We start from the raw sequence: 16,919 nt of genomic DNA on the forward strand, positions 1-16,919 counted from the left end.
CTGTTACTCACACAAATGGATTCGGGGAGACATGGGCTGGCTCCACACTGACCTACAGTAGAGGCTGGAACAGTGGTTTTTGTGATGGCAGTATTTGGCAGATGGCCTTGTAATGTGGACAAGTACTGATGGATGTGGACAGAATTTCGATGTACTATTTTCCATCTTAATATCTTTGTAGCCCTACTGTTAGAATTCCCAATACTCTGATATCCTGCATCAACATGCGTTTCAGATACTTCTTAGCAATTGACGCACACCAAATACAGTATTGTCACAGGTTTGGTACCGTTTCAAACTTTTAATCAATACTGATATGTAAAGTGGAGTGAACTGGAGAAGTATTTGACGTGGCGTTAAAGTGAGTCTCCTGCAGATGGATAGTACTGTAAGCATGGGACTCTGTGTTGCCTGGCAGCAAACTTCATTAACCCGCCTCTCCACCAGAGGTTTAACCTCTGTCCAATACCACTCAAGCACTGGAGGTGTGCATTAACATGATAAGAGCACTGTTGGCAGAAGGGCATAATCATGCATAGCACTAAGGACAGCCTACCAGACCCATGGGGCTATTAGTGATGTACTTTTAGAACAGCTGCAGAGCACTGGCAGGAATTAGGTACCAGGCCAATGAGGTTATTAGCAATATAAATTCAGGGAGGGGTGTTAAAGACTGTCAGAGGAATCAGATTTTTTTCACAAGGGGCATTACCCCTTCCATTTAAAATTACTTTCACACACACTTTGCCATTTCATATCATACTCCATTTACTCTATGACATTCTGGAAAATAAATTAGGACAAAATGAAGAAATGTCTAGGTAAAATACACATTGGGTATCTAATCATGATTTCGACACAAATCACTATAAGCAGCTCTCAGCTCAGCTGCTTCCTAAAGACCACTGCCCCATTTAGCCTCGACAGCCAGTGGCCCATAGTCTGAATTTATCCAAAGCGACTTACATGCAGTGAGTGCACACATTTTTCAGTATATATGGTCCTAGCGGGAATCGAACCCCCAACCTCGGCGTTGTTAGCGCCATGCTCTACCAACTGAGCCACCAGTACACTGTCCGAGAAAACGGAGGGGGCAAGATGGCTGGTCAGTCTGGGTGACTCTGACTGAGACAATCATACAGTAGGAATACCCCAGAGCGACATACTTTGCTTTATGGTCTGTGGCCTGGAAAAAAAGTCTGGCTCGCTTTGCTCCTTTTCAACTGAAATCGATTGGCCGGTCTCTTCTTATTCAGGCATCTTTCTTGTAGTTAAAAAAACAAACATTAGACTTAAATCTAATTAGTTCTATAATATAATATTATTTCTGGATCAAAAGTTCATTCATATAATATATTTACTACAATACAGTATATACCAACAGAGTAGATTAAGACTTACAGATCACTAACAGTTAAAATAGCCTGACACTTCAGATAACTGAGAACATATCTTACAAAGTTTATAGTTTTTACAGAAATGCAAACTTCACGCAGAAAAATAATTTCCATAGATGTATTAAATGTAAGTTGTCCTTACCTCATGAAGGCAGTACAAATATTAAGTATAACAATATGTGCAGGACTGAGGTATCATTTAGTGGGGACCATTGGCTCCATGTGGAAAACTGCTCAACCGATGACGCGGGCAAAGTCACAAAGGTAACCATGGATTTTAGTTGTTTTTATTTTTTCTTTAAATATCCCCAGGTGCATTTAATCCCAGTCTCTGCAGTTACAGCACACACCAGTACCAATAGGGCAGTACGACCACTCTTCTTCACCCAGAATGACACAGACGCAAGTGTTGACTCTCTCTCATTGCAAGCGAGGGCAAGAGCTACTGTAGAAGTCTAGGCTCACACGACAGTTCAGTCTCAGTTAAGTATCCCTCTCTTCCCTCTCTCCCTCCCTCCTTCCTTCTTATGCGCCCTCTCTCTCTCTCTCTCTCTCTCTCTGTCCTCTGGCGACGTATTCCAACACAAAGCTAATCTGAAGCTGTGAAAATGCCAGCTCTCAGTCTCTCTCTCTCTCTCTCTCTCACTATGCATCCATTTCTCTCTCTTCCTCTCTCTCTCTCCACCTTTTTATCTGTCCCCTTCCGCTGTCCTCACTCGCTCTTTCTGTTTGTCTGTGCGCCTAACCCTTTTGACTTCATAACTCAGACATACTGTACACACAAACACACACACACACACACACACACACACACACACACACACACTTCCATTTCAGGATTCGCACATAGACGTGAGGATACTTTGTATGCCATTCTTTCTAACATTATAGTGACTGATTAACGACTTATTCTAATTAATTATTTTCAGGATGCAGGCTTTTGTCTTTAAGTGCCTCCCCATGTCCCATAATAAATAATGCTTATATGGCTTTAACCTTGCACGTGTCTCTCCTATTGCATCATCAGCAGGCGCTTACACACCATCTCTACCAGTCCTAACAGAGCAATCACCATAATGGAACCCAGTGTCATGACAACCACTCCCTCATAACCAGGCTGCATGGCTTAATTAATGGGAAATCATCTCAGGACACAACCCGTCCATTATGGCCACTTTCTACTGGTCTTTAACTGGGGATCCATTGGTGGGCTGTGAATAATGGAGACCAGGATTAGACATGACATCAGTACCTAAGCTATTTACTCCACATACTGTATGATCTGTCCATAACCACCATACAGAGTGGCTCTTTCATGCAAACCAATCCCCTACTGTACCCACAGTAAATCTCAGAGAATGAGGATACATTGAGCTTGACAGAGAAGTCATTCATTTTTTGATTTATTAAATTTCCTCGTGCCCCAATTTGGAGATCCGGGGTTGGCCGCCCTCTAAACTCATTCAAATACACTCAAGTCCTAAGCAGGCTCCCCAAGATCAGATCTTCTACTATGTAAAATAGCACGATTTCTAGCACTATTGGATTTCTTTGCCAATATCTCAGCCAATCTATTTCCCCAGTACCTTATTACAGTACATCAAATACTAGCTGTGCCAGATTTTATTTCAGCATGTGCAACTTTTCTCTCACTTTTTCCCCAAAGTGAGTATCTTCATCACAGGATAAAGCATGGCCTACATAATGCTCTGCAAACACAGAAAAGAAAAATGGATAAACAATATGGGAGGCATACTTTTTTTTAGTCCCCTCACACTTTCTCCCTATATCTCTCTCTCTCTCTCTCTCTCTCTCATTCAGTCTATCCCTGAGGCTCAACTAACCACTCCATTAGCTCAGTCACAGCAGAAGGGGAAAGAGGGATGGATACATGAACAGGAAAGATGACATGAAAGGAGAGAAACAGAACTCTATGCTAGACTTTTTCAGTAAACAACATGTTTTGTAAAATGAGCACATCTAATATGACGAGAAGAGGTGAGAGTCATTCCCCTGAGCGGTTCATTGTGGTGTGTGTGTGTGTGTGAGAGAGAGTTATTCCTTGAGTGAACAAGTCATGTGTTAATTATCCATCTCTGAAGCACACTGACACCCAGTCAGGATTAGCTCCACAAAGGGAAGTCAAACCGTAAGCACATAATTACATAGTGTCATGGCAAGAGGTGAAATAAGCTTGAGAGGGCTGTAGAGAGAGAGAGTGGGGAGGAGAGGCAGCGCAAGAAGTAGAGAGTGAATTTGCTAGGGAGTAAATAACCTACTGCACTAAGTTACAGCACTAAACATAGTCATGTATTTTAAAAGTTTTCCTGTGAAAGAAGGATATTTTTCATATTTAATCTTGTAAATATTACAACAAACTCCTTTAGGTACCTCACTGAGAGAACTTCCAGAGCAACGGCGGCAAACAGCCATTCATATTTTCATTCAACCAGTAAATATGAAAACAAAAACAGATTGATCCCCTGGATAAGCAATTTAGCTTGCCAATTTTGACCCACAGTACCATGCAGGTGAAACTCAACCAATCAAGAAGATGGGTGAAAACAGTACAAATGGGAGGCAGAACAATCAAGTGGTGGTTGTGAAAAGAGTGGTGATGATTAGATAATTACATTAATCGAGGGGTAAGATATAAAACGCAATAGATTTGTTACATGGGAAGAAATCCCTACCTCTTGTAGCTGAACTCTGACTTTGTTGATGACCTTCAACCAGCGAACTCTGGACGAAGAGAACGGTAAAGGAGGCCCATCGTCGTGGAAACTGGGGTGTGCAGGGTGAGAGGGAGAGGGAGTTCATTCATTGTACATCTAGTATGCTGTACTTACAATACTTTTTTTTGATTATTTGAATGAATATCTAGTGTATTTATGATATTAATTAATGATCTGTGATGGAACACAAAGACTCACCTTTGCAGAACTTTAATAGACCTTCTCTCTACTGGGGCTTCTTTCTTCATAGAGCCATTCAAGCCCTTCCCCACTTCCACGGAGGGTCTGCGGACATCCACCTCCCCCGAGGTAGAATGCCCATTACTAGGGTGGTGCCTATTGGTGGGTTGGCTGTTGATAGAGGAGCGGAAGCCTGTGCTGTGGTAGGAGTGGAAGGACTCTTCAAGCTCAGATGCCCCTGCGCTCTCCTGGCCAGTTTCACTAAGCTGGGAGCTGGCCTGGCTGAGGTTCCCAGACGAACCAAAGCGGCTACTTTCCACTGGACTGTATTGGTGAAAGGGGAGTGAGGGAGAGAGACTTAAGTTTAGAATCATTTTTTGCAATTAACAAAACTATTTCTAAAAACTAGAAGGAAATTGAGTTTACATTATCCAACTAGTCACTCTACAAATATATACAACATTTTAAAAGATTTCCAACCTTACAGAGAGAAAGTCAGGGAGATTTGACCAATTGCTTGAAATAACTTAAAATGTTTATGATTACCTAATTGTAAATGAGACAAACTGCATTGGTTTACCATGAATCATGTGTACACTGTATATTGCATTATATAGCACATTTCTGTGACAAATATGAACTACACAGACATGTACTGTATCCGCTATTTGTGTAGATCATTATAAAAGTTGTTAAATGTATTACAGTATATAAATGGCAATAGGGAAATCTGTAAGGTTTGATTTCTCAAGCGTTTTCATGTAATCATGATCGCAAATGTGTACATTTGGGTTTCCTCTATTAAAATTAAAATTTGTAATTTCTTTTGCTTGAAATAGAAAAATAAAACATAAGTTCACACTTAACATTACGTTGCCCCTATACCCATGTAGTAATTACTCTAGTAACAACATTGTATCAACATGGTTCCATCAACATTATTAATTGCATTTTGATTCACTTGTGTAATAAGACGAAACGCTCACCTCCATCCCATGACATTACCTAATTACTATTTAACATGGTAATACAAAGTTGTTACTACTGTAATTCTAATGTTATTACACAGGTAAAGGGACAACTTAATGTAAAGTGTTTATCATTACACCATGACAAGCACGATACTCTTCACACTAAAACACAGAAGCAACAATCAACAACGTGTACAATAACAAAGCAAAGACAGAACTCAGAAAGATGGATTGCAGAGTTGGACTTGGGTTACTCTCCACAAAATATCAATGCATCATAAATGGTGTTGGGGAAAAGACCATTTATTATGCTTCTACTGGCCTTTTTGCACTCAATAGGTCCTTCCTGGACTGGTAGTCCAGCTGCACTCCAAAAGTGGGATCTGCAGAAGGGGGTGGTTCTACAAGGCTTTCCTTCTCCGTTTGGGACAAGGATGCTGAAGGATCTACTTCAGGTGTGGAGATGCAAATCTGGGGTTTGGCTATGCCATCGGCAGGACCTACGGATTCCTTCCTTTGACCAGCTCCTGGCTTGTCATTAGCTTTGGGCTGAGTGGTAACAACTGGGGTAGCTTGTGGTTTGGGAGGTTCTGTCTGCCAGAAACCTAGTTTTGCTCCAAATATTGAGGCAGTGGGTGGCTCTTGCTTAGCTGCGCCGGGCTTCTCCTCCTGAAATAGGCCTGCAGATAATGTTTTGAATCCTGAGAATAGACCACCACCTCCTTCTGTTAGTGGCATCGAAGGGAGGCTTTTTGGAATTGTGGGTGGAGATGAAAATAGGGATCCAAAGGCCTTTCCAGCATCACTGGGTCCTCCTGACATGAAACCAAACATGGACATTCCAGGGGTTGGTTCTGAAGTCTGGGGCAATTGATGAGCTGGAGGAATCTTCTGGGCACTTTCCACTGGTGGGGCTGATTTGCCTTCAACTTTACTTTCGAGGTCTCCCTCAATTACAATGGGCTTCTCGTGTATTACTTCTCCGTCTGCTGATACAGCCTTTTCTTTTACAGAGGCCTCTGATGGAGGCCCTACTTCAGTTGCAGAACTTAGTAAAGTGGACTGAGTAACCCCTTCAGTAGGTGCCTTATTCCCTCCCTGGCTAGAATCAGATTCTGATTTCACTTGTTCTTCACTAGGTTGAGGTAGGCTTGGGTCTTTATCAGTTGTAATTTGGCTGTTCTCTGCAACACCTGGTGTTACTTTGGGAATACCTTCATTGTTAATCTCTGGCTGTGATGTAGTAGCAGTGGCTGGATGTGACTCAGCTGGCTTGGGTAGCTCTGGGGTTTTGAACATCCCAAAGATATCACTTTTCAGAGAGTCTGTTGGGAGGCTGGTGGGGAGGCTGGTAGGAAGGCCGAAAAGGGACAGTCTCTGCTGTGTCTGAGGACCTGGAGCAGCAGCAGGGGCAAGAGATGGTTTGAAAAATGAAGACTGTGCCTGTGAGAAAAAGCCAGTAGCAGCCTTAGAGGGTGCAGCTGGACCAGGACCAGAGAACATCTTCGACATGAAGCCAGACACAATGTCGGCTGAGGAGTCTAGGACAGATTTCTCTGCTTCAGGTTTCTGTTGCTCTTCCACACCACAGGCTGTTGATTGAGTGGCTGGCTTTGCCTCTTCTGTTTTGGATAGGGCTTGATTCTGACTGGACTGATCACTCACTGGAGTATGCTCCGCTTTAGTGGGCCCCTCTGGTTCAGCAGATTTCTCTGATTCTGTGGGAATTTCCGTTTCTTTTGGTCGACTGTCAATCTCCTGTCCTTGGGCTACTTCAGCAGCCATATCAGTTTTGATGGATACTGACTCCTTAGGTTGAAGGATACTGTCAGGTTGTCTAGGTGCCTCAGACAATTTAGTACATGTTTGCAAAGTAACAGTCCCCATGTCTCCCAGCTCTTTGTTTTTGGGAGCGACATCTACTGAAGTAGTGTTAGGTGTTGCTGTTGATATATTGTTCTCTTCAGTGGGTTTTGGTGCTTCTGTTGGAGTAGGCGCTGATGTTGACCCATCAACCATGGAAGGTAAGCCCTTTCCAGGCATCTCTTTAGTAGCAGAGGTCCCTGTCTGAGGAGGAGCAGTCTGTGGAGTAGGCCCTCCAAACATTCCCCCTAATAGCGACCCTGCAGTCTGAGGAGTGGTGGTTTGTGAGGAGGCTCCCCCAAACATTCCCCCTAATAATGAACCTGCAGTCTGAGGTGCGGCAGTCTGGGCAGTAGACCCACCAAACATGCCTCCCAATAAAGATCCTCCAGTCTGTGGAGCAGTGGCCTGGGCAGCAGACCCTCCGAATAATCCTCCCATAAATGACCCACCTGTCTGAGGCGCAGCAGTCTGAGGGGCAGAGCCAAACATACCCCCCAATATAGATCCTCCTGTCAGAGGTGCAGCAGTCTGGGAAGCAGAACCACCAAACATACCCCCCAATATAGACCCCGCAGTCTGAGGTGCGGCAGTCTGGGAAGCAGAACCACCGAACATACCCCCCAATATAGACCCTGCAGTCTGAGGGGTAGCTGGTTGTGGAGCAGATCCCCCAAACATGGAGAATAGCCCTTTAGGTGGCTCTTGTTTAGAAGCTTCAGGTGCAGAGCCTGTGGGAGGGGCACCTGGCGGACCAGGAGTTGGCTCTGGACTAGGTCCAGAGAACATTGAAAATAAACCTTTGCCTGGCATTTCATTTGCTCCAGAGGAACCTGAGATAATTCCACCCAGAATTGATGCAGCCTGAGAGGGGGCGGCCTGTGGACTTGACCCAATGAACATTGACAATAGGCCTGAAGTGGTCTCTTGTGGTTTAACCTCTGGGGTTGATTCTTTTTGGACAGTGGCGCCCTCTGGAGTAGGTTCTGTGGTTACAGCATCAACAGCCTCAACTGCAGTGGCCTCTTTAGGGGTAGCTGTTTCAGTCACAGTAGCATCGGCAGTTGGGGTAGCCTGTGGTTCACTAGAATGAGGACTAGCCTCACTGACCATTGATATTAGGCCTTTCGCTGGCGTTTCACTGAAGCCAGATGATCCAGGGAGAATAGATGAAGTTTGAGAGGGATCTTGTTGGGGACTAGGGGTATTAAACATAGACAGTAGGCCTGTAGTCGGTGGTTCTTTGGGTGGGGCAGTAGCTGGTAATGCGGAATCAGTTGTTGAGCTAGCTTGTTGTGGCGGTGACTGAGGGCCACTGAACATGGAGAATAAGCTTTTGGCAGGCTGTTGTGGGAGAGAAGTCCCAGGAACTGCCCCAGCTGGTGCTGGAGGTTGTGGGGGGCTGGGGGCACCAAACATGGAAAGTAAACCTTTCGCTGGGCTTTCATTGGAGGCAGATGTCCCAAACAATCCCCCCAAAATAGAGCTAGTCTGTGGTTGACCTTGTGGTTGAGCTGGTGGTGGACTGGGATCAGTGAACATTGAGAATATACTTTTAGCAGGGGGTTCTTTGGGTGGAACAGTTCCTGAAGGGGTGGGTTCAGTTGTTGAACCAGATTGGGGTGGTGCTGGCTGTGCACTAGGCCCACTAAACATAGACAGCAGTCCTGGTGGTTCTTTTGATGGAGCTGGCCCTGAAGCAGGGGTCTCATCTGTTGACCCAGCTGTTGGTGGTTGTGGACTAGACCCACCAAACATAGACATGAAGCCTTTAGCAGGGCTTTCATTCGAGCCAGACAGAATGGCACCAAGAATAGAACCTGTTTGGGCTGGAGCCTGTTGGGTACTAGGTCCACCAAACATGGACAATAATCCCATACTAGGTGTTTCCTCTTTAGTAGTAGTTGTTGATCCAGATAGCATATCCCCAAGAGAAAAGCCGAAAAGTCCACCTGCTGGTTTAGGAGGTGGCTCCTGTTTGGTCTGTCCTGTTGGAGGCATAGTCTGTGATTTTCCTAGGGCGGGGCCAGTGCTAGCATTTGGAGGAAATATTTGGGATGTGCTTTTACCCGGTTGCTGACCATGAGCTGGCTGTAAAACACCATCTTGCCCAAAACCATCCATTGTTTTTTGTTTCTGTAGACCCTTAGGTCTTGTGGATGTTGGCTGAGAGCCTTCCGTAACACCGGGTTTTGGTTGCTGTGATGAAGGGGGCTCTGTACTAAACAAGCTTCCTATCGACCCAAACAGACCTGTGCTTTCTTTATTTGTGGATGCACTACCTATTGGCTGAGAACCTGCTGTAACATTAGATTTTGTTTGTTGTTGTTGTTGTTGGGATGGAGGGGGCTCTGCACTAAACAGACTTCCTAATGACCCAAACAGACTGGGTGCTCCTGCGCTTTCTTTATTTGAGGATGCACTGTCTGGTAGGCTAGCAGTAGAACCAGTTGTTCCTTGTCGTTTTGACAGTGTCTCAGTGGGTTTAGATGGCACTGGTTCTTCTATCCCTACTGCAGACTTGAAAAAGCTCATAAAACCGCCTTGTGGTTGTTCAGCTGGTTTTTCAGCTGGTTTATTTGTGACGCGTTGCGCTTGTGGTTGTAGGGGAGAGGCAGACTTGTTAATTGAATCTACTGAGCTCCTAGTCCTTGCTGTTACTGTGGTGGGCTGTGCTGGCGGAGCTGACTGTTGAGACATGGTGGCTTGTCTTGCGAGTCTAGGTTTCTGAGTAGCAACCTCAGATTGTGCTGGTGGGTCACCAATTTGCCCTGATATGTTTGGTGTGGGCAAAATTCGAGAGCGGGATGCAGTTGGCCTCTGTTGCGTCTGCTGGGCTTCACTCTGAGGCTGAGGTGCTGTAGCAGGGGTATCCTCCTTTATGAGTTTTGATTTAAGACTCTGGAAACCGGATGAGAGTATACTCTTGGTCTCAGTAACCTCAGGTGGTTTACATTGTTCATGTGAGGCTACGGTTCCTTTGTTTGAAATGGACCCTGAGCTTTTTCCTACAATGGAGGAAATGAAAGAGGAAACCTTTTTGATTTGACGATTAGGTATTTCCTCTCCAGGGGTCACTCTCTGCCTCCATTCAGCCTCTGGTGTATCATCTACATGCCTAACTTTGACCCCAGAGGGTGAGCGCTGCCTTTGATGAGGCTGATAACAGTTGTATAAGCATCGTTGAGAGGAATCAGTGGTGGAGGTAGAGTTGAGAGAAATGGCAACCTTTTGAGTAAGGAGAGCCTTAATTTCCTGGTTATTCCAATAAGGGCCTATAAGATCACCATTATAACAAGAAAGATCAATGGCTTCATGATATTGTTCTTGATAGTCACAGTTGGGTTGTCTTGAATCCATCCTGACTTTGTTTAGTCTATACGCTGAGAAATCTACAGCCTGATCTCCCTGTGCAAGGAATGAGTTTTCAAACATCTGGGAGAAGCGCTCCAGGTTCAAATTCATGATCTGGTTTCCTTTTTTATAGGCAGAAGATAAGTCAAGGGGTGCATTGAGGAGCTGTGAATTTCCCAGGTCTTGTCCAGGGAGCCAGAGAAGCTCATCTTCATTATAGAGAGGGACTTTAAAACCACACACTGTAACCATTTCATTGTGTAGCCATGCATTGGGGAAGTTATCAGACTGCTGCCCATTTGCAAAAGTCTCTCCCTCAGGGGCACAAGCGTATACATATTGACCATCCACATCTGTCAGGAGAGCATATATGTATTCATGATCAGTGTAAACAAAGTATCCACAATCACCATCATCAGCTGGCCACCACATTCCTTGCTCCAAAAGGGCCAGCCATTGCTGGTACCATTCTGTCTCTTCTAGATAATGAAAATCTTCCATCTCTCCATTGGTAGGTTTATGGTAATTATGATCAATTGGCTTTGTTAAATCAAATTGGCTTTGATTAATCATACCTTGGGTATGAAATTCTTGATCACTACTATATTGCCCATTGGCCGAATACGACAGACTAGGTGCGTTCTCCTCATAATAACCCTCATGATATGCAACACCATTTAGACTATAACAGCTATCATCACTAAATGAATGCCATTTGCCAAATTGAGCATTGCCCCTTTTGGTGCTCAAGTTTAATGCCCCCTCTTCATCAGTCAAGTATTCCTTGTGCCCCAAGTCATCATAACTGGTCCATAATTTCTTCTTGACATACGGGCCGCTGTTCAAAGTATTGGGTTCCTCAAGCTGTTGTTGCTTAATCTGCTGTTGGTTAAAGTCAACTTCCTGCCACGGATGTAGGAAGCTATATTCTTGATCTCCATTGATGTTTGCGGTACCCCAGCAGTGAGAGGAGTCTTGGAACGGTGCATCATCTGGTTTTTGTATGTAACTCAGATCACTTGGGTCTTTGGCATCATTCTGTGATTGATTTTGTAATTGCTGCCACAAGAGAGATTCCTGGATCCATTGGTTTTCACCATAATTAGAATTTATTCCATATGACCCAAACTGATCTTGGTAACCATCCTGTCCAGTTACTGCATTCAAAGAATGATTACTTCCTCCAAGATATTGTTGGGAGGACATCATTGCAGTATATGGATGCCCCTGTAAAAGGGAATACATATTTTCTGCGCTGAGAGCTGTGGCCATTGGGATTGACTGGAGAGCATCATGGTAATATGACAACTGAGGTAAATGGCCTGTGCTGATTGAACTGTAGGCTGATTGACTCTGAAGAGACCTAGTATAAGTAACTGGTGTCCTTAAATCTAAACTCTCTGCATCGACATTTCTATTTTGTCTTTGAATGAAGTGATGAAGTACACCACTTCCCTCCAATTCACCTTCAGAAGTACTGATTGCTGCAGTGTTGTTTGGCCCAGTCTTGAATATGCCTGAGAGTAAACCAGGGTTGCTTGCATCATGTGTATTCTGCTCTACATTCTGAGCAACAGAAGTGGAGACTTCCTCTGCTGCATTTCTATGGAATAATCCTGAGAGAAAGCCTTGCTGAGTAGGAGGCTTTTTGTCTCCCTCAGCATGATGTAGATGTGGGGACTGATGTTGTGTATGTGTAGATGAAATATTTGTGTTATCCCTCTTATGCTGTGTTTGCACAGGTGGTGACTGGCTGCGAACCTCAACACTCTCAGAGGATTTTGTTAACTTGCTAAACAATCCTGAGACTACTCCAGGCTGGCTAACAGTATCAGTGTCTGTCTGTTGCTGCGTCTGTTGGCTAAGTGGCGGTGTCTGCTGCCGCTGAGGAACATTCACTGTGGAAGATTTGAATAGCCCAGAGAATAGACCACTAGATTGACGATGTTGTTGAGTTAAACTTTCCATCTGTTGATTCTGGCTTTGCATCTGGATATTCTGCCTAGTGTCGTGCTGCTGGCTAAATTGATTGTGAGGTGTTGCATGTTGCAGAGTTGGTGGGGGCCGATTGGTGGATACATTGTCTGCAGAGTTAAACTTGAAGAGCCCAGATAGGAGACCACCTTGAGGTGTTTGTTGGAGTGGAACTGTTTGCTGTCTAGAAAAACCTGGCCTGTTCGTCTGTTGCTGGTCAGTTAGTTCACTCGGTGATCTAGCCCTAAGTGGCGGGCCACGGTTCAGCCCTGGAATATTCTGTTGGTTGAAATTATGTTGATTAGGATGGCCATGAGGGGGCATTTGTTGCTGCTGGGGTGGAGTTTGGCTGCTGGGAACATTGTCAGAAGAGCCCGACTTAAACAACCCAGAGAGTAGACCCCCTTGTTGGGGAGGTGCTTGTTGGGGTGGGTTTGACATCTGTTGTTGACTGGGGTGATTGCTAGGGGAGACCCTCTGCTGTGGTGGCTGGGGGGGTTGTACATTAGGTGGGACATTTTCTGTTGAAGAAAACCTCAATAACCCAGAGAGAAGACCCCCAGGCTGAGAAGATGGAGGTGCACTTTGTTGTGGGGGAGGTTGGTGGGGGAACTGCTGGGGAGGACTGACTATAGGTGGTTGATTGCTTGGGGGAACCTGCTGCTGTGGGTTGCCAGATATGTCACCTGCAGAGCCAAATTTAAGAAACCCAGACAGCCGCCTTCCTTGCTGGGGCTGATTGGAGCCAACCTGAGATGTATCTTCAGTGGAGGCAGTTTTAAAAAGACCTGTCAAAAACCCTTGAGGTTCAGGCTGGGGATGGGCTCTTTGATCAGTCTCATAAGGCATTGCTGTTGGCTGCTGCTGACCGTGCTGCATAGGTTGCTGATGTGGGAATGGTGGTAATTGACGATGCTGGCACTGTTGATCACCAACAACATTCGGGTTTATACTACACGGAGCTGAAATGGTGGTGTGGGATGATGCAGTCTGCATATCTTCATTTGAACCAACTTTGAAAATGGAAGAGAACCACCCCGTCTCTGTGTTTCCCTGGGGCTGCATTACGGCAACGCCAGCAGGGTTCTGAGGCTGAGGGTCTGAATAGCCAGGGTTAATGGTTGATGTTGAAGGTGCTACTGAGTTTGATTGCATTGGATTTTGTGTGTTTCTGGAGGCACTGACATCATCACCAGAAGCACATTTTAAGAATCCAGACAACATTCCTCCCTCTGCTTCAGGAGGCTGCTGGGAGGAGACATTATCAGAGGAGAGGAATGGTAAGTTTATTTTACTGCCTAAAGACGGCTCTTCAACAGGCTTCTCTAATCTAACATCCTCTGCTGACCTAAATACAGGATACACAGATATAGGTGGGGGTCCCTGGGGGGGGGTGGGGGCAACTGGTGCAATTAATGAGCTGAAGGATTTCCGAAAAGGGCTAAAGAAGCCTGATTTGACTGATTCTGGTTGGCCAACAGGTTTTCCACCGCCTGAAGTAGGCACATTTCCCTGAAGGGGATTGATAAAGTCAGGTCTCCCATTAATCTCTTTTCCTTGTGAAGCCACCATTGTTGTATCCTGTGTTCTACTCCTTGCTTTATCATCAAGTCCTCCACGTACACCCCTTGACTGTTCGTTTTGTTGTATGTGTGTTTCATTCCAGTTTGCATGTCTCGGGGGTTGTTTTCCTTCTGTAGAGTTCACTGCCTCATCACTTGAAAACAGTTTTAAAGGGTTCATCTTTCCAAAAACAGAACTGACAGGAAGGGTTTGTGGCTTTGTTGTAAATTCGTTAACTTGTTCACCTGTACTGTTTAAAGTTGCTGTTCTGATAACCGGATTTGACGGTTGATTCTGGTTTAGTATTTTGGCATTACATGGTTGGGAATGCAGCGGAGAATTGAAGGTAAACCTTCTGTTGGGGTCAGGTTCTACAGGAGATACAACAGCTACAGGGGCTGGGGTGGTGGATTTCGGAATGAAAGAGAACAGCTTGGATATACCAGATTGAGGTGGCAGTGCAGGTAGTGGTGCTTTAGTTTCTACTGCACACGGTTTGGGCTGCTTGGAGCCAGAACTCACTTTGTCAGTGATGGAACTGAAAAAGGAGCTCATAACGTTTTTCACTCCACTTATTCCCTGGTCAGGGGGAGCAACACCTGTCTGGGTCTCCTCCTTGACCTCCCTTGGGGTCATGATTGGCTCCTCTCCAACAGAGTCCATTCTGATGCTGCCCTGAGACGATAGCCTTGACTTGCTTGACTTGGGGAGGGACCCATACTTGCTTATCTCCTCCTCTTTTTCAGCCAGGTATTCTGATACTGTTTCGACCAGACACTGGAGCTCATCCATGGGATCTACGTATTCATCACTTGGTTCCTCCACTGGAGACAACATTGCCTCGGGAGCCCATCCTCCCATTTTCCCCTTCCCACTTTTCTTATCCCGATAACTTTGAGGCTTATCCATGTGACCCCCACAGGATGCAGGATACCTCCCTTGGCTGTGGCTCCTCTCGTTCTCAGAGTGAATGGCCTCAGCCAAGGAAGCAATTTCCTCCAGCTCCTCCTCTGATCCATTGGAGCACTGATGTTCCTCAGAGCCCTCTGAATCATAGTACTCCATACCAGCCCTCAGTCTAGCAGCCTCCTCCTCCTGATACGCCACATAGTTCTCCAAGGTGTTCTCCAGCTTATTTTTTGCCCACATCCTTGTCTTGTAGAGAAGCCCGTTCTTATACATCTTGAGGCACGGTGTCATCTGCTCCTCCTCTTCCTCAATTTCTGCCACTTGCCTGAGCACCAATTCACCTCTTTTCTGGCGGAGGAGTGCAAGGTCAGGAGGGAAAGGCTCATCTCGTATTTTGTCTGCCTCCGGGAAGGCCAACCCTCTGGGGTCCCAGATCTTTTTCTTACGCCGGCGATCGATAGTGTCATAGCCCTCCGGATAGGTGGCAGGTAAGATGCCACTGAGTTTAGTGCTTTGGCAGAAAGAACTGCCTGAGGGCTCAGGGCAGGCTCTCCCCATACGGAGGGCAACATTCCGGTCTTCCTCCTCATCCAGGAACTCGCTCAGTTGACTTCTCCTCTGCACTTTGTATTTGCTCTCCCAGTCCTCCACACCCATGCCAGAATCTACAGGGATGATCCTGACCCTGCCTCTCTTGTTTAGGGGTCTAGGTTATTTCAAGTAAGGGATTAAATAGCAGGTAAAAGGGAATATGAGAAAAGGAGAAAAAAGCAAATAATTTCGGTAAAAAGACTGCAAATTAAGATGAAACAAGCAACAAGACACAATTGGACAAAGACAATTAGCATTCCATACATTTTATTTTATGTATGTATGTATAAATGTACATTCTGTATGTATGTATGTATGTATGTATGTATGTATGTATGTATGTATGTATGCATGTATGTATGTATGTGTTGTAGCATTCTATTACTCATAAACACTAGAGCTCCGATGTACTTCACAGCCTTTCCATGATAGGTAAACAAAGGTTTATTTCAGCATCAAAATATCCTAATTTTGTGGATTATTATTATTATAATCAACACAAAAGCCCTGAGGTTTCTTATTCCATAGTGGATTTACAGGCTACATATTAGCCTACGTCAGTGAGAGCAGTGTTTGCCTCTTCACTGACCCTTCCCTTCGACTAAGGGCCCCAAAGACCCATGTATGACAACAGAAGGCCAAACCGAGCTCAGTTTAATTTGAGCTACCAGAGAAGTTTCACATAACAATAAGTCCTAAGGAAAAATAGAAACAAGAATTATCAGCTTTTCCTGGCTGTAATCCCATTTCACTTTTCTAATGTTATGGAATTATCCGGATCAGCTTCCTATCTGTCCACACAGACTGAGATTTCATAATCTCACTGAGCCACGTTTTCCACAGCAAGTCACAAGTGTAAAAGAGTAAATTCCATCCTGGCGAACCTCCAAGCAGTTGAAAACTATTTTGACATTGTTTGAGACCAAATCTATTCCGTCTTACCAAATTACACAGCATGTTCACAGAGATGGAATTCCTGGCAGCAAATGAATATTGATGCCACAGGACACTGTCATGGTATGCAATCTGTAAATATTCCTTTTAGAAAGCTCCTCACACATAGCCCTTTTAGCATGTCAAAGCCTCCTTCCTTACACTAAAACAAGCCCCTAAACTTGGTAGAATGGCCCTATAAATGCATCACATTCATGCAATTACATGGTTCAAAACATGCATCTGCTCTTGTGTTTATTGTTGCGCACAACAGATACATAGGGTGGTCCCCTTGGAAAATATGAGAGAGAAGTATCACTATTTGGGAGCCATTCAAGAAGTTGATATTATTAGTGAAGTATAAACATGGTCTGACTGCATTTCAAGCTAAGCTACCAGTGTGACTTCTATTCAGGGTACAACAAAAGGAGCCAACTGTTTCTGCGATT

The 16,919-nt window shown here is 44.9% G+C and overlaps 1 protein-coding gene across 1 annotated transcript in view; it reads right to left on the minus strand.

Annotated features, from left to right (window-relative positions):
* unc13bb (unc-13 homolog Bb (C. elegans)) overlaps nucleotides 1-16,919 on the minus strand; it is a 69,171-nt gene that overhangs the window by 30,459 nt on the left and 21,793 nt on the right. Inside the window, exons 9-10 of the mRNA XM_083670399.1 lie at nucleotides 4,331-4,636; nucleotides 4,091-4,181 (exon numbers count right to left, since the gene is read on the minus strand). Of these exons, the coding sequence (XP_083526525.1) occupies nucleotides 4,091-4,181; nucleotides 4,331-4,636 (397 nt within the window). The remainder of the gene's footprint in view (nucleotides 1-4,090; nucleotides 4,182-4,330; nucleotides 4,637-16,919) is intronic.

Source organism: Argentina silus (genome assembly GCF_951799395.1).
Source record: "Argentina silus genome assembly, chromosome: 5".
Classification (NCBI taxonomy): Eukaryota; Metazoa; Chordata; class Actinopteri; order Argentiniformes; family Argentinidae; genus Argentina; species Argentina silus.